Raw genomic sequence first — 18,690 nt, forward strand, 5'->3', positions numbered from 1 at the left:
CCACAATTGCCCACCAGCACCCACCAAGCACTGTGCTGTTTCCATCTTGACGCGGCCTAACAAAGAAGGAAACAGCACGGGCTTTATCGTGCTGAGACAGGACTGGACGCGGACGCCCCGACAGGAAGGAACCTCACCTGCGATGCTCGCAAATATTTCACTGACGCCAATCAGCACGTACTGAGGGACCTGCCACCAGATTGGCAAATCCGCAGCATAGTAAACGACATTTCCAATGGTCTGGTTAATGGTCTTCTCCTTCACGAGGTCCAGCCGTTTGCTTTCCAAAATCCCTACAAATCATAAGTAGGTTATGAGCATTTGTTCATTAACATTTGCAATTAAACTAAAAAACTAGATGCTTGGTACAAGATGTCTGTTGATGATTCTGAGAAATACATGAAAGGATAATGCCCGATAACATAGCTTCCCCCAGAACCCCCCGACCTCAGGAATCTCCCTACTTTCAGCTTCCGAGGTAGGTTACTAAGAAACAGAGGTCATATAACCCACACTTCATGGGGGCCCCTGCAGTGCCCTATAAAGCCAGTGTTCAACATGGTTAACGCAATCCTCAAATCTCTGGACTGCTCGCCTAAACACCTTCTATTTCTCTTAAAAGGGGGAGCAGGGGAGAGCTAAACAGTCCTGCAACAAAAAGGTTAATCGTGCTAGTTACTTATCAGAAGGCAATGAATTTGGAGATGTTTTTCCCCCTCAAGGGAACAGATTTAAGTTGATTCACTGATCGTCATCACTATTACAACTACCACGACTACTACTAATGCCAGTTTCCTTGTGCAGACAGGCTTAACCTTATCAGCCAAGTACAGTGGTCCCCCCTTCTCTCTGGGGGATACGTTCAAAACCCCCAGGGGATGCCTGAAGCCCAGGACAGTTCCACATCCTACATATACTATGTTTTTTCCTGCACACACATACCTCTGATAAAGTTTAATCTATAAATCAGGCACAGTAAGAGATTGACAGCAGTAACTAATAATAAAATAGAACAATTATAACAATACACTGTAATGAAAGTTACGTGAAGATGGTCTTCCCCTCTCTCTAAATATCTCATTGTACTGTAGGTATTTTCGGACCACCGTTGACCGTGGGGTCACTGACCACGGAAAGCAAACCCAGGGATAAGCGGGACGACTGTAACCCGGACTCTTCGAACCACCCTCTGCCCTCAGCAGCACCAAGACCTCACTGGGTCATCGGTCATCTGTCTCGTGGGGCAGAAAGACATGGGAAGATAAGCAAGACAGAAACAGCTACTCTCCACAAAACAAAACATAAGCAGGTCAAAATAAAGCTTGAAACAACGTGTGGGACCGACTTCTCAAGGTAAAGGTGTCGCTAGATTGTGTTTTTAAAGGGTTCTAACTGCAGATGAAATAATGGGCCATAATATCTAATGTATATGTAAAAGCATACGGATTTAAAACCGTATGAGGAAGGACAGGAGTCTGCGTACAGGACAACGGAATATATTAAAAATATTCCTTTCAAAACCTGAGCATGAGAAAGGACCAGGGTATGATTGACGGGATGAAAGACAAACTCTGTAATCTGCAGCGCACAACATACCTCAAATGAAATGTGCAAACAAAGAGAAAACACATCAAAGGGCCAAGGGAAAGAGAGACCTCCCAGAGGTGAGTCGACCTTCACACCCGTCCTGCGACTGAGAAACACAGAGCGGGCCCAGGCATGCAGAGCGGTCACTGCAGAGCGCTTGCTGCTCTGGAAAGGGGCGTGTGCAGCTCGGCCCAGCGGTTATCAGGACGCTGGTGATGGCATTAAGGGCCCTGTCCACAGCGACAGCTCTGCTCCGTGGCAGGACAGCGGGCAGCACCAAGGGGGCCGTGGCATCAGCCTGGTTGGAGCACCTTCAACGCACAGGATAAAGCACTGTGGGCTTCCTCTGCGTGGGCCGAGCTCCAGCCAGCCCAGGGCCACTGCCCTGAGATCGGAAGATCACTGCGCTGTGCTGGCCACCGACCCTCTAGCTGGAAGGGCTCCGTCCAATCCAAGAGCAGAGGGGGAAGCACCCACTCAGCCTGTTTTAAGGGAATAAATATTGAAGCTGGAGGAGACTCTTGTCCTCCACAGGAAAGGCAAGAGAGGCTTAAGACAGTGCATGTGTGTCTGTGTGTGTGTGTGGCTGCCAGTGTGTGCATGCGTTTGTGTGTGTGTCTGTGTGTGTGTGTCTCTGTGTGTGTGCGTCTCTGTGTGTGCACGTGTGTGCGTGTGTGCATATGTGTGTCTGCCTGTGTGTGCGTGCGTGTGTGTGTGTGTGTGTGTGCGCGCACGCGTGCGCGTGATGGGGCAGTACTGGTGGGGACTATACACGGATTTAGTACTTCTGCAAGGCCTGGCAGAGAACGGAAGTAGACTGTCGGACGGGATCTGTTCTGCGCTCTTATTAGTTAGGAAAGCACGACTCCGTGAGGACTGGGGGTGAACAGGTAATGGAAACGAAGGGGCGCTGGCAAGGGGGACACAAATAACGAGGGTCGAGCCCCAAGAGACAAGAATGTGAGAAATCACTGAAGCTCCTCTCTGGTGGGACGGATGGCCGGACAGCGCAGAGAACAGAGGCCGAGGGAGAGGGCGAGCGCTCCAGACGACGCAGGGGCGGCGCAGCCCGCAGAGCTCCTGACGGACGGGCCCAGGAGCACCGGCACAGACCAACGTAAGGGCCGAGGCTGGGAGAGCGCCACAGCCATCGACGGGCCAAACTCTTCAGTTAAAGACACGGACTCACATCACGTCAAAACGAAAGAAAACCCAACGCTGCGGGCGAGGCAAGAACTAAAGCGTAAAGTGGCAAAGGTCTGAGTGAGGGAGAGGACGAGCAGAGTCACCGAGAAGGGAGGCGTGCCAACCACAGCGCACGGGCACCAAGAGAACACGCTGAAGGGCAGGCGCACGGCCCCGCGCCCGCAGCAAGCCCAGGAGAAGCAAGCCGGAGCCAGCAGCTGGGCAGAGACAGGGGCGCCGGCCTCAGCGACCGTCGGGGTGTGAGCTGGGCTTCCGCCGGGCCTTAGGGTCCCCGTGTGCGCCTCCCGCCACAGCGCTACTGCCCGAGGACGGCGCGTGCCCTCCCCAGGGACGACACAAGCCACAGACCTTCGTGAGTGAAACGTCGTCATCTGCTAGGAACGCAAGGCTCTGAGACCCAGGAACCCTCTTGGTCCTCACCAGAGCGAGCAGATGGAAAGATGAGGCTTTGCCGGGCAACTGGTTGCATCGGAGGCCCAAGGGCAGACCCAGGTCCCGAACTTTATGGACACTTAACACCTGTGCCCTCACGGGGCTCCGTTCTAATGGGCCCCGCCCAGACCACAGCATCCCTGGACACAGGCCATCGCCGTGATCCCAGGCCCCTGGCAGCACTGGACTTCAGGGCTCTTGTTACAAGGGATCTGACCCACTCAGCTGACGGTAGGACAACCTGCGAGCCATCCTATGCGGCACCCCCACGAACGTTTTTAGAAAGTAACACTGGCCAAAACGGAAGCCTTGAAGTCCACGGTACAGAATTATAAAGCCAGGATCTTTCCCAACTCCTCAGATAAAGCTTTTTCATTAACAAATGGATAAAACAAAAGCATCAATTTTATGAAATGAAAAAAACTTCTGTAAAATTACTCTTAGATCAAAAAGAAAATAAAAAACATAGTTTCAATATTCGTAGGGAGAAAAAACACACTACAACAAATCAAAGTGCAAGAGACCTTGGTAAAGCAACAGTAACAGGCCATTTCATGCCATTACGTGGTTTTTACTGTTAAGCAAGAAAGAACAAAAAGACGTGAAGAATTTAACTCAAGAAATGAGAAGAAAAACCCCACAAAACAAACCAAAGGTAATAGAAATTAATATCTTAAATTCTCTACTTAGAAAACATAAAAACAATCAGATGATAAATTCAAGACAGACGTCTAAGGAAAATTTATAAAATACAGTCTTGGCAAGCCTAATAAAAAAAGAGCACATAAAAAAGGGAAACTAGAAATGAGGAAGGAAACACATGAGATTTATTTAAAACACTATTTTTATCTCCACTCTAACAATTTTTCTAAAACTCAATAAATGATTTACTAGGGACATTAAAAAAATAAAAAGCTTAAGTGATTCAAGAAAAAACAAGATCTGTACAAAACTGAGAAAAAGGTGGAAAAGTTACATTTCCTTTCAGAGAGGATGTACTCATATGATTTTCTAGGCAAAGACTTGGAACTTCCTGGGAGCAGACAGATAATTCTCATCCTGTTAAAATACTCCCTGCCTTCAGAAATAGGGAGTTTGGACTTCACTGGTGGCACAGTGGTTAAGAATCTGCCTGCCAATGCAGGGGACACAGGTTCGAGCCCTGGTCCGGGAAGATCCCACAGGCCATGGAACAACTAAGCCCGTGCACCACAACTACTGAGCCTGCGCTGTAGAGCCCGTGAGCCACAACTACTGAACCCACGTGCCACAACTACTGAGCCTGTGCTCTAGAGCCTGTGAGCCACAACTACTGAAGCCCATGCACCTAGAGCCCACGAGCCGCACCTAGAGCCCAAGTGCCACAACTACTGAAGCCCGTGCACCTAGAGTCCGTGCTCCACTACAAGAGAAGCCACTGCAATGAGAAGCCCGCGCACCGCAATGAAGAGTAGCCCCCACTCGTCGCAACTACAGAAAGCCCACGCGCAGCAACAAAGACCCAGCATAGCCAAAAATAAATAAATTTATTTTTTTAAAAAAGAAAAGAAATAGGGAGTTTACCAACACCTTTTATGAAGCTGTATAACCCTGACACCAAACCAGACTGATATTGGTTAGAAAGAGATGCACAGTCGCTCAATAAAAGCAGATTATTGAGCAGACTGGAATTAGCAGATTCCAATCAGACCTTTTAACAAACAGGGTGTATTTTAGAAATTCAGGAACAGTTAAATACCAGATGTTAAAATAAATAAAAACCATGAGCAGCCAAAGGCAGGGAGGGGGTGGAGTAAGGAGGGCATGCAATCCTCCTGAAAACCAAACTAAGATATTTGAGAGAAACTCAACATCCACTTCTGCCAAAAAATACAAACTTGAAATAAAGCTTAGATATGTAACATCGTCAGGAATACGTATGCAAACTCAGAGGTGAGAGTGAACCTTCCACAGTGAGGGGCTGAAGGTGCGCTCGTCGAAGTCAGGGATAAAGGGGGGCATCCGTCACCACCAGCAGCCTTGGAGAAAGCCGGGCCACCCTGCCAAACAAGGAGAGACACAGGGAGGCGCAGCAGGAAGGCAGGAAAACGGGACTCCCCGACGGCCCAGGGGTTAGAACTCAGCGCTCTCACTGCCCAGGCCCGGGTTCAGTCCCTGGTCGGGGAACTAAGGTCCCACAAGCCGGGCAGTGTGGCCTGAATAAACAATAAATACCTTCTTTTTATAAAGAAGGCAGGAAATGAAACTATGTTAATTTCAAGACGAGCAACCATCTGAAAATAATTCACTGAAACTCAGAATTTTAAAAAATCTCCTAGGTGAGAAACCAAAATACATAAAAGCAGTTAGGAATAAACCTAACATAAAATGTACAGGACCTAAATGAAGAAGCACATAAGACTTCACAAGATGTCACAAACAAAATTAAAGGGAAAGTGAAAAAAATGGGAAAAATATTCGTAAAATGAGATAAAATTCTGAGTAGTGACCATCTACACTCTATTACAAGAAAAACCCACTAGAAAACTGGTCACAACACACCAACGGTACACAGAATAGAATGTCTGACACATTTTGGGAAGAAGTCTTAAGATCACTCCTAGTACACATTAAAGATACAGAATGCTGTAACCCTTCAGATAAGAGAAGATTAACAGGACACAATAATCAGTGTGACAAGGGCACGGCGAGATCAGACTCGCATCAGCACGCTGCTCTGGCCCTTTCACACGAGATGAGCACACATGTGCGGACGTGTCAGGGTGTGCACACAGCACTGCTTCAAGTAGGACAGACTGGAATCAACCCTCATGTTTAATAAGAAGACTGGTTTTAAAAACTGATAGTACAGCCCAAAATGGAATATTACGTCATTGTCAAAAACTATAATTTAAATTTGTAATTGACTTGGAAAAATGGTATGTATTATATATAGTATATAAAAATAGCTTATAAACTGTGAATAGTTTGTTCCATTTCTGTTGTTTTAAAAAGAACAATTTAGCTGTAATAAAATATTCTAGGAAGATATAAACACAGGTGTAGGCGTCATCACTGGATGGTGGTATTAGGAGTGAATTTAGGTCACCTCGCACTTCTATCTATGTATTTTTAACTTTTAAGGACCGTGGATTGACTCTGTGATAAGTTTGTTTGTTTGTTTGTTTGTTTTTGCAGTACGCGGGCCTCTCACCGTTGTGGTCTCTCACGTTGCGGAGCACAGGCTCCGGACGCACAGGCTCAGCGGCCATGGCTCACGGGCCCAGGCGCTCCGCGGCATGTGGGATCCTCCCTGACCGAGGCACGAACCCGCGTCCCCTGCCTCGGCAGGCGGACTCTCAACCACTGCGCCACCAGGGAAGCCCTGATAACAGTTTTTTAAAAAGTGCTGTAGACCAGTGGCTCTGAACTCTTTCCTAACGAAAGCTATGACCCAAGAAAAAGGCACTCAGATGATTCTGTCTCCATTCCAGGATGCTCTCCAGGCCCTGAAGTCCGGGCACAGACTCCTGCCTAAAAACCGCTGTGGTAATAGGGCATCCACGGCACAGCTGAGTGGAAGAGCAGACCGTGAGGCACACGGATGGGTACCATCAGCCTGGGATGACGGAAGGTAACTCTGTCATGTACACACATCAAACAAGGATGCAGTGATTACACTTCCAGGGATTCAAGAAGCAAAGCAATTTCACTGCAGTGATTACCGTACCGTGAAAACTAGAATCCTCGACACCCAACAACAAAGGATTGCACGTGAATGTTTGACACGGAGGAAGGATATTTTAGGTTTGTTTTTTTTTATTAAAGCAGGTGACGAAGTATAAACGCACACACACATCACATCATACATAATTTTTCCCATGCACTTGCAGAATGGTGGTAGAGGATTTCCTTGGAAGCCCCTGGTGGAATTATGAGTGCTTAAATCTGTGTGTATGAGAGAGAGAGAGAAAAGGAAAAGGAGGAGGAAGGGGAAAATGAGGGGAGATGGCTCATCTGTATTTGGGGGATCTTTCTACCCCCCAATAGTAACAAGCGTAGCTTTTATTATATTTTTATGGTTTCCTTACACTTAGTATTCCTTATTCAGGCTCAAATCTGCTTACACATCAGTATCTCATTTTCGCAAAAACACAGAAGGTGTGTGTGTATGTATGCAGAGACACACAAACGGGATTAGACGGATACACACCATCCCAGGAATGAGCATCTCTGGGGAAATTACAGTTGACTTTTATTTTCTCCTTTATGTTTCTAAGGTGCCCTTTTCTCCAGTGAGCATCTATGATGTCTGTAAATTAAGAGCACACACAAGTCTTAAGGGGCGAGGAAATCTGACAAATTAACACACCTCTTTTTTTCTCAAGCAGACTAGAAGAAACCCCTTGGACATGCCTGATTCTCATCTAAGAAAATTTAAAGAAAGAATTATTACCGGCAGGGATGGTACTAAATGGAAGATCCTGATTTATCATGGTTGAATGTAGTAAGCTAAAAGGCAAAATAGTCTCTTTTCTATTAAAACTTTGGTTTGCTGTAATGATTTCAGGTCTGTATTCAAAGGTCATTAATGTTCCAATTAAATAATATTCACTGGAGCTGGAAATGAAACGGCACGAAACACCAGTTACTGCTTACATTAAATTTAATAAACTGTGCTTAAGTCCAGTTGCCAGGTATTTAAACTCTTGAAACCAGTGGCCATTAAGCTCCTTCCCAACTTCTGGCCACTCAGCAAAGAGCGCCTCTTTAGGACACCAGCCTCAGCGGTGTTGTCCGCGTGTAAGTGATCAATTCAGATGCTGAAGTTCAGAGCGGCCGTGGTCACACAGTGCAGAGCACCTGCCTCTCTGCAGGTGCCCGTGGCCACCTGACGACAGCCCGACCTGCTGAGCAGGAAGTGAACTGCCGGCACGGCCCGCACTTTTAAGACAGCACTGCCTGCCCCGCTGGACAACAGTCACCTGTCTGCTGTCGTTTCCCACGTAAACAGGCAAAGAAACCACCGGGAAGCCCCTGGGGTTCTCAGGGCAGCCCGGAGAAGCTATTCAGCCATAAATGAAACTGGAAGACAAGACGGTATTAGAGGAACCAAAGCCGAAGTCTGCTAGAAAATGCCTGGGGAACCAGCAGCCTCGCCTTTCCCACAGGGAGAGGACAAGGCCTCCTTTCCAAGGGGTGTGAATGGCTGGTCGTGGCACAGAGAGGGGGCTCCCCAGCCCAGGAAGAAGCCGGGCCCACGGCAGGCACTCAGGGCACCACCCCAGCACAGCAGCTCTGCCCATCACCGATTCTGCGGCACGAGACCTGCAATCAGAGCTCCGCTGTAATCCAGCTCTCGTCTGCTCTGGCTTACCTCCCCATGTGCACAGGACTGGAAGAGAAACGAATCACACAGCAAGCACACAGCAGAAGCTTCATTCAGACACGCCCTCCCTTTAATTACCTATTTGATTAAGAAAAAACATAACTGTCTCCTAAGATGTCCCAGTGTCTGGAATATAGAATTCTTAAGCCTAGGGACTCATTTCTTTAAATCTATTGAGTACTATATCAATAGACAGTACTACATTTAGTACTGTGTTCACCCTGGCGAGAGTGGATGGAGGCTGCTGTGAAGCACTGTCGGAGAATATTAAACTCCATCTCAGCAGTGCTTAACATTATATTCCTCATAACAGAGATGACATATAGGTGATTCAGGAAAGCAGCTGTTGTCTTGTTATATAGGTAAGCTATTTCACCGTTCAATCGTTTTCAAATATTAATGAAGGAAGAGCTCCAAACCAAGGTGAGAAAGTCAGCAACAGCTCACCTTTACCAGCACACGATATTTCAGCTTATACTTCAGAATCTAAGAATTATGCAAACAGAATGGAGCCCCCAGAAGGTGCTGGAATACTCAGGCATTAGTTCTTAACCTCTTTCTTTTTTTCTGGGGGATGGAGGCTGGTTACAAACCTGTATTTGATTTAAAAACAAAACAAAACAAAAAAACCTTTCTCTCCAGGAAGATGCACGTAAAATTTTACATAAAAGTGCAAAGGGTTCAGGTATATAAAGCTGATTAATGGACCTGACATTAAGAATCACAGCTCTGAGGATTATTTAACACCTTTATTTATGAAGTTTCATCTACACGGCAGTTAACAGTTGTCTAAAATCTAAATCACTAGGAGACAACAAGCCTCCTTTGATTCAACCCAAAAGTCTCTTTCCAGAGCATTTCACTGGTTATAGTTCTAAAAAACCAAACTAAACCAAAACAAAACCCAGACAAATCCTTAGGAAAAAACCTTAAGCTTCATAAATGAAAAACTAGAAAACGAACACCAGTCAGGGTTAGAATAACCCATATATGTCCTCTTGAAGTACACACACTTCCTGAGTGCCACGTGGCGTGTGGCCACATTCCGCATCACCCACAACCGGAACCGGAAACGGCTTCTCACCTGCTGCGAAGGCCGAGCACATCACAAAGAACATGCCCACCGCGATCCTTTTCAAGGACGATGGGAGCAGCCCGTTTCTTCTCAAGATGGGATCCACCAGTTTATCTTTCAAGGGAATTAACAGGAGGATGAGCACAGCATCGAACATGGTTAGCCAGGCTGCCGGAAACTGGAAGCGGGAAACACAGAAGACACCTGCTTATTTTTCTGCAGTGTCAGCAGTCACGCATCTGACAACTAACATCTAAATGGGAAAAGCTTATTTCAAGAATAGTTCATCAGGGCTTCCCTGGTGGCGCAGTGGTTAAGAGTCCGCCTGCCGATGCAGGGGACACGGGTTCGTGCCCCGGTCCGGGAAGATCCCACATGCCGCAGAGTGGCTGGGCCCGTGAGCCATGGCCGCTGAGCCTGTGCGTCAGGAGCCTGTGCTCCGCAATGGGAGAGGCCACAACAGTGAGAGGCCCGCGTAACGCAAAAAAAAAAAAGAAGTTCATTTGTACAAAGTATAACCTCCTAGGAAAATAGTCTGTCTCAAGACACTGGTACTGAGAAAAGGTTTCCACTTCTAAAGGGATTTGCGTTTGTTTTTCTGTGCTTTCTCGGGGGAAAGAAGAGTCAGGTGAAATGTTAACGTCAGGAGTCAACTTAATCTAGCAAAGGACATAACCAATGGGAAACAGTCTCAGAAATAAGCAAACATTCCATTTCAACATTCCATTCAAATTCCATTTCAACATTCAAGGAATGCTTTTAGTTCAAGCTAACTGCCGTCATTACAAAGTATCTACCATTGGTAGAAGGAATCCATTTGTCACGTAAACCCCCAAAGACAATTTTCAGATCATTTCAACTGTTCTCACCGTATGAGGATTGGTTGTAATACTGGAAATTTCTGGAATCTTCAAATGAAGACTTTGTAAAACATACGTCGTCTGCATCTGGGTGTAGAAAGCAGCTGTCATTACATGAGCACGGCTGTCACTCACTCGCAGCGTGCGCCCTCCCCCAGACTACACCATGCTGAGACTTGCAACACTCAGGTTTGAAAACACGGGTCAATTACTTGGTCACCATAAAAGTTGTCTGGAGATGAACTTTGAAAAAGAAGTAACCATTATCCCAATGAGAAACCATATTAAAAGGTGGGGTCTGGAAAAACAGAAGCATCCCCATTCTTAGCTTCGTTTTAAGGTTTTCAAAACATTTCAATCAGCAAAAAGGAGTCCGTAACTAAAAACAAGATTCCGAGATCCTGAAGACTCGTGACAAAGAAAGCCAGGAACCCCGCGCACTTCAGTGATGGCCAGAACGAGTGCCGGGGGGCGTTCACGGGGAGACAGAGGAAATGAAACCTGAATGTCACCACTCACTTGAAAATACACTGTCCAGTAAGGTATCAAAGCCAAGAAAACGGGGACAATCTTGACAAGGGCTTTCACATCTTCCACTTTATCTTCCGGGAATGGCCCTCCATGAGACATCTTACATGAATCAAACAGACTGTGTTTAGAAGATTGCTGAAAGACTCCAATGCCTTCACTTTGGGAAATAAAATGAAGGAATTAGTTTTCTTCCACCCCCAGAAATCAATTATTTGGTAACAAATTAAGTTTGGAGGTAGGAAACCAGCTTGCTGTGCTGAATTTGCTCCAACTCCATTCTGCTACCTACTAATGGTCCCCACCCAGTACAGCTACCTAGATTATTCCTCAACACTGGGACACATGGACACAGCTGGCAGAAGGACTTCCTAGCCAGAGTGAGACTGCAGCCACCATCCTTTTCTTGAGACTAGGAGATATGACAGGATCGCCCCTCACCGTCTGAAAGGTGGCTGACCTCACCCCCAGCGTTGTCACCCTGGCCACCAGCCCCACTGTGCTGAGGAAGGTCCGCAGTTTCATCCGAAGCTGATGACAACTACGTCGGCTGCGTGACTGGGTGAGCATCTGGAAAAATTACTGTGCTGGACTGTTTGGATTTTATATTAGGTCATTTATCAAACGTCAAGACTTGACGACCACACCGACTGTTACAAACCCGAGCTGCTTTACTATTACACCAGTGTGACTGGGAGGGAGGCTCTCAGGGAAGCCACCAGCTCTTCAGTGAAGGAAGAGCCGAGAGGGGGAGGGGCGATGCTTCTGGTGATGATGATAACTTGACGATGTGACCTTCCACAAAAGCATCCTCATCAGTTAGTTACCGTTACCCGGGCTCTTATTAGCTCACTGAGGCCTCACACTGATCCTATGAGAGGGGTCCTTTCCCACCCTTGTAAAGAAGGCTTTACAAGGTCATAAACCTGCCCAAGGTCATACAGCCCTAACCTGTGCGTAAGGAGAGCACAGCTGGAGAATTCTCTAGACCATCAACTTTTCTGCAAGCTGGTCCTTTTCTAATTGTGCCAAGGAAGACTTCAAAAACCAATCTAAAGGGAAAACAGATTCCTAAGTCCAAACTGACTTCGCCATGCCACGTGTGCATTAAAACCCAAGTGTCCACAAAGCAGTGGTGTTCTCCCACAGAACTGTCTACCAGGTACCACCCACACAGACACACCGAAAATTTAACAGTATATTTTGCTAATGGCATTCAATCTGTAGCCTAAACATCTAGGATCTGAAACCCTGCTTCTGCCTAATTAAAATGAGGCCCCGGTAAAGCACTACTGCTTGCTGCTGAGGCAATGAGGCTTCAACTGTTAAAAATTCTTTAGTGTGGTCCCACCAGCTGCAGTTCTGAATTATGAGTCTGAATGCCACACTGACCCACTAGAATTCCAGGGCACTGGGGTGGTTAGCTGTGCCGGAATTCCACACGGGGACAGCTGAAGCAGCTAGAGACGTTTAGCCAGGAGCAAAGGGGCAGGGCCATAGAGCTGCTTTGGTACGGGAACATCAGACAGCTGTTATGGCTCCAAGGACATAAATTAGACACACGCAGACAAGCCATGAGGGGGCAGACAGACGCGGGGTCGGCCTGCAGAAGGTTCCTGCAGGATGTCAACCTCCGGCTCAGGGACTGAGCGCCCATCTCAACACCGGCCTCGATCAAAATATTCCGAGAGGCTCAACTCCAAAGGGTCCTGGGGACTTTTCTGGGGGGATGGACATACTCTTTATCCTGAATGCACTCTGGTTACATGATGGCATCTGTCACACTTCCCAGAACTGTATAGGCAAAAGGGACGTATTTTACTATGGGTTGTTGTTACATCAAAAAGTAACAACAAAAAAATTCTGAAGTCTCTTTTTGAGCTAAGTTCTGGACTTTTCTTCATTAATCTGCATCTAGGGTGACTGACGTTCCGCCACAGTTTGCCCAGGACTCCCCGGGCCCCGGGACTCTGGGCTTTAAGACCTCAGGTCGTGGGCACACGGTGCTAAAACCGGGAAGTGCCCGGCAGGGGGTGACGGGGTTACCCTACCTGCATCTCAGTCCTGCTCTCCTGCCCTTCTCAAAGAGCGGCTGCAGTGACCCCTGGGGGACGGGCCACGGGGACCCGCACAGCAGCTTCCTGCTTAAGGAGCACAGACAGGCAGCGACCACGTAAGCGACTGCTTGGTTTCTCATTCAAAGGAATGCATCAAGTGGTACACTGACTCTTCGATGCCCCTGGCAAGGTTCTGTCTTTTATCACCTTTACACGACTGCGTAGTCGGGAGCCCCCATCTTACACCAGCAGCGGGAGGAAGGCCAACGTGCAGGTCAGAAATGAAAAGCACGAGCCCAGGAGGGGGGCCGCCGGTCTGTCTTTAAGATGGAGACAAAGTACCTCACACCCGCCTCCTGCAGCTGGCGTGAGACATTGCAACCTCAGCCCCGTGTCCCCCTCCACGGTGAGCACAGGACAGACATAAGCCAGCACTTTATTTATGACGGTTGGTAAGTCACGTGGAAAACTGAGCCTGTGATGAGAATAAAGTGCTCACCCACTAGGACTGCGTTCCCTGATTTGCTTCTGGGGGCAGCACGAATACACCAGGATCCTGAACACGTCAGTGAAGGCGCTGCCATCGGGCGGCTTGGTGATGAAGAAGGTCTGGCCGCAGAGGAAGGCCACGAAAGCCACTCCGATGCAGACAGCGGGGATGGTGTAGCCGGTGACAAAGCTCACGTTCTGCTGAATGTAGGCAATGCCCCCCAGAGAAACGATTGCTCCCAGATTAATGCTCCAATAAAACCAATTAAAAAATCTTCTCGTGGCTTCTGGACCGCGATCTTTAACCTAAAATAACCAGGAGGAAAGAGACTTAAAAACGTGTGATCATCCTCAAGGATGAAAAACATATACGATGTTTTCATATATTACTATATCTTTATATCAGTTACTGTTGTCACCACAGCCTTTAAGAGAGGCAGCACATGGGAATTCCCTGGCGGTCCAGTGGTTAGAACTCTGCACTTTCGCTGCCGGGGCCCAGGTTCCATCCCTGGTCAGGGAACTAAGATCCCACAGGACGCAGCCAAAAAATCCAGAAATGTAGCCAATCAATCAAAATGGTGTTTACAGATACAGCCTGCCAAAAAAAATGTATCTTTTATGCTTTTAATTACTGCAGATTCTGGGTAGTGTTTCTCTTAACTCTACTTAGATCCAACAAATCCTGGAGAGTTTCTCCAAGTATCTCCCGTGGACCACCTGCTTTGGAAACGCCTGGCATGCTCCTTAAAAATACAGATTCACAGGACCCACGTTCCAGGCCTACCCACTCACCATCTCTGGGGTTGGGGCCCAGGAATCTGCATTTTAAACTTTCCAGAGGACTTCTACTCACAGCCATATAGCTCCACGCCTTGATAAATCTGGAACAAGGGGAAAATTACAGACAAACTAAAACCGCATGCCATTTTTAGACCAGGAAGCCTCTCAATGGAATCAGGAGAAGTTCTGATAAGGACAGAGATCCCTGGAAGGCGCAAAAATCACTGATTTCCTCAACGCAGACAAACACAAGCACCAGGGAACACAAGCGAGTTCTAGGTGCGCACTGTCCACAAGACCTGCCCAGCCGGAGCCCGTCCTGGCAGGGACAGTCCGTGTGGGGTGGGCACCCCGTGACGTCCCTCTGAGGATGGCTTCTCACATCTGCGTGGACACCACGAGAATGTGCTCTGCACCAGCCAGAGTCATTCCTAGCCAGTTTCACCTCATAAAAGGTTTAAACAAACTTTATTAGCTAAAGGCTGACAATGGACCATGTACAAAGACTGTCAGGTGTTGCTGTGTTGGGAACTTCTGTTGTCTCGTCCTTAAGTTACAGGTTGTGAAAAGGCTGGACAATTCCTGGTCCAGTAACATCTGAATTCTGATCCACAGAGCAATCTCCTTTCCTAAGTAAGAGAGGAGGTTTTCAATGGGGGCCTAAACAACCAGTTGTGATGCACAGAAACTACTTTTTAGCAGTCATATTATGCAGTATGACACTTTAACCTCTACTTTTTAAGATCAAAGTACAGGTGTAAATATACAGTCAAAATCGTTTGTTCCTCCAAAAAAAATTTAATCCAAAATGATTAAACATGGATATTGTGATAACAAATAATATGCCTGAAGTAATTATCTGGTAACCCCCGTCTCAAACTGAAAATCTGAGTTTTAAATAAGCCGCAGCAGGAGGAGGAGCTTAAACTTGGCCCCCGCACGTCAGAAGGGAGCAGAGGTCCTGGACCAAACACAGGCATGATCACTGAATAAACGATCTGTACGGAGGATGCCTTACATTTCTAAGACAGCTCTCCATGAGAACACAACGCGTTTATTTTTTTTAATCATTTTTGGCTGCGCCATGCCGCTTACAGGATCTTACTACCCCGACGAGGGATCGAACCCGGGCCCCCAGGCAGTGGAAGCGCAGAGTCCTAACCACTGGAGCGCCAGGGAAGTCCCCACAGTGCGTTTAAATGTCACAGAAATGGACTCAAATATTCATGCTATCCTGGAAACAGACCAGAGGGAAGAAAAAACTTAAGCAGACACGGTTACAGAGAAAATTTAACTAAAGATATAAAAACAAGTAATTAGGGTGGGGGGCAAGCTTAAAAGGGGGCCAGTAAACATAATACCTAAAGTTAATGCAGGGGCTTCCCTGGTGGCGCAGTGGTTGAGAATCCGCCTACCGATGCAGGGGACACAGTTTCAAGCCCTGGTCCGGGAAGATCCCACATGCCGCGGAGCAACTAAGCCTGTGTGCCACAATTACTGAGCCTGTGCTCTAGAGCCCATGAGCCACAACTACTGAGCCCGTGCTCTAGAGCCTGCGAGCCACAACTACTGAGCCCATGCTCTAGAGCCTGTGAGCCACAACTACTGAGCCTGTGCTCTAGAGCCTGCGAGCCACAACTACTGAGCCCATGTGCCACAACTACTAAGCCCGTGCTCTAGAGCCTGCGAGCCACAACTACTGAGCCCGCATGTCACAACTACTGAAGCCCGTGAGCCTGGAGCCCGTGTTCCACAGCGGGAGAGGCCACCGCAGTGAGAGGACCGCGCACCGCAACGAAGAGTAGCCCCCGCTCGCCGCAGCTAGAGAAAGCCCGTGCGTAGCAACGAAGACCCAACGCAGCCAAAAATAAATAAATTTTAAAAAAATTTTTAAAAAAAAAGCAGACAATATACGTTTTAACTGAACTATATATCGGCCCTTCCCAGTATCTACAGTGGCACAGCACACACCCTGGTAAATTTGGCAGTAGACTTATTTGAACTTCTAAGTGTAATTCACTAAAATTACTTCAGGAACCTAAGCCTATCACTAGACCCTAAATAACCACATAGCAGTAATTTTCTTACAGGAGCCTGCTGGCTCCTATAAACCGCAAATCACATGCCTCCATGCCCTGGACTGACACCCGCACTTCATGTGGGTCACATTACGTCACCATCTGTACACCTGCCTCCAGCCCTACCCGACCAAGGGTAAACAGGACCATCATATGACCGGTCAAAAGACACTGCTGCGGTCAACTCAGAGAAGTGCAGCTAAAGGAACAGGATCCTGGGGAGTGAGTCAGACAGTTGGCTGATTTGGAAAAATTCCTTTAAACTCATAACAGCGCAACTCTTTTTTTCCCCCTCTAGAAAAAATGTATCTTTGCTCTCTTTGTCTGTAAAAAAGAGTTCTTTCAGTTCACTCGTTCAACTACAGGAGCCATCCATTCAGAATGACTGTGACCTTTGAGGAAGGTTAATCCCTCGGGGGAAAAGACGGGGCTGACGTGATTTACATCAGCATCACCCCCGGACTCTGGTGTGCATCTTCCTTCAAAAGTCAGCTAAGGCCTCCTTCTCAGGGCTGCACAGCATGACCCCATTCATCTCTCACTCAGAGGGCCTCCTAGAGGCCCTGTATCGCAGACAAAGGCGTCAGTGATAGAGAAGCATAAAGGTACCTTCAAAGTATTACTCAGCCATAAAAAAGAATGAAGTAGTGCCATTTGCAGCAACATGGATGGACCTAGAGATGATCATACAAAGCGAAGTAAGTCAGACAGAGAAAGATAAATACCATATGATATCACTTATATGTGGAATCTAAACTATGACACAAATGAACTTATTTCCAAAACAGACTCACAGACATAGAAAACAATCTTATGGTTACCAAAGGGGAGAGCTGGGGGAGGGATAAATTGGGAACTTGGGATTAATAGGTAACACACTACTATATATAAAATAACCAACAAGGTCCTACTGTGTAGCACAGGGAACTATATTCAATACCTTGTATAACCTATAAAGAGAGAGAATCTGAAAAAGTATAAATGTATAATCCCGCAAGCCGTGCGGCACCTCTGGGGGACGCCTCTCAAATCCCCTTCAAAGACCAGCAAGCACCTGGCACAGAGCAAGCACCTTGGCTGAAGGGTACTAATATTTTCCTTTTACATGTTTTTTTCACTGAGATACAATTCTCATAATAAAAAATTCACCCTGTTGAAATGTACCACTCAGTGGTTTTCGGTCTATTCACAGATGTGCAACCATCTCCTCTATCCAATTCCACATTTCTTGTCTCACCAAAAAGAAACTTCCTCTTACAGTAGCTTCCCTTTCCCCTCTCCTGACTCCTGGCAACCACTAACCTCCTCGTCTGTGTGGACCTGTCTATTCTGGACATCTCATATAAATGGAATCACATAACATGCCGTGTTCTGTGCCTGGCATCTTTCAGGGGCATGATGTTTTCAAGGTGCATCCACGTTGAAGAAAGTACTTCATCCCTTTTTACTGCTGAAGGATATTTCACTGTACGGAGAGAGCACACGTGCTTTATCCACCCATCAGGTGATGGACATCCCCTTAACTTTTTAGTAAAAAAAATTTTAAACATACAGAAAAGATGAAAGAATAGTAAAACATATACTTCTGTAGCCTTCATTTACAGCCTCAGTTCTTTTTCTGTATAGATATGAAATACTCTTTGGGCTGAACCATTTAAAAATAAGTTACAGCATCATTATTTCACCCTAAAGATTTCATCATGAATCTCCTAACAATAAGGCCATTCTTCTACATAACACAAACCATTATCACACCTAAGAAAATTAACACCAATGCAACTTTATCTAATATGTGGTCTATAATCAAGTTATCACAATCGTCCCAATAAATGCCTTTTAGAAAAGCTGGGCCCCAATCATGAAGCACATGATGTGTTTGGCTGTCAAGTCTCTCTGATATCCTTAAATATAGAGTGGCTCTCCTTTGTCCATGGCAGTGTCACGTTAGAGAAGATGAGGTCAGTTCTCTTGCAGAAGAGCACGTTTCTTTTTAAGGTCCACATCTAATTACACATCAAAAGAGCACAAATTCTGTCGTGCCTTCTAGAGAACCTCTACAGAACCACTCATTCTTTTCAGGAATATTAATCCCTCGTCTATTATCTACTGGAGAGCAGGAATTTTTAAGTCAGACTTTCCGGGTTTAAACCCAGCTCCTCCACTCATGTGCTGTGGACCTGGGTAGGTCAAACCGCCCAAGCCTCCGTTTACTGTAAAACAGGGACAA

At 46.8% G+C, this 18,690-nt stretch overlaps 1 protein-coding gene across 10 annotated transcripts in view; it reads right to left on the reverse strand.

Annotated features, from left to right (window-relative positions):
* The window catches only part of SLC15A4 (solute carrier family 15 member 4), a 106,106-nt gene that overhangs the window by 85,053 nt on the left and 2,363 nt on the right, over window positions 1-18,690 (reverse strand). For 9 of the 10 annotated variants that reach the window (XM_027125132.1, XM_027125129.1, XM_027125126.1 and 6 more), the window contains exons 2-6: window positions 13,613-13,908; window positions 11,048-11,216; window positions 10,538-10,615; window positions 9,678-9,846; window positions 138-293 (exon numbers count right to left, since the gene is read on the reverse strand). In XM_027125132.1, the coding sequence (XP_026980933.1) occupies window positions 138-293; window positions 9,678-9,846; window positions 10,538-10,615; window positions 11,048-11,216; window positions 13,613-13,908 (868 nt within the window). Of the gene's footprint in view, window positions 1-137; window positions 294-6,591; window positions 7,517-9,677; window positions 9,847-10,537; window positions 10,616-11,047; window positions 11,217-13,612; window positions 13,909-18,690 lie in introns of those variants that run through there. The other variant, XM_027125136.1, reaches the window with a different exon arrangement.

Source organism: Aethalodelphis obliquidens, unplaced genomic scaffold (genome assembly GCF_003676395.1).
Source record: "Aethalodelphis obliquidens isolate GAN/ISIS:26980383/991018 unplaced genomic scaffold, ASM367639v1 scaffold28, whole genome shotgun sequence".
Lineage (NCBI taxonomy): Eukaryota > Metazoa > Chordata > Mammalia > Artiodactyla > Delphinidae > Aethalodelphis > Aethalodelphis obliquidens.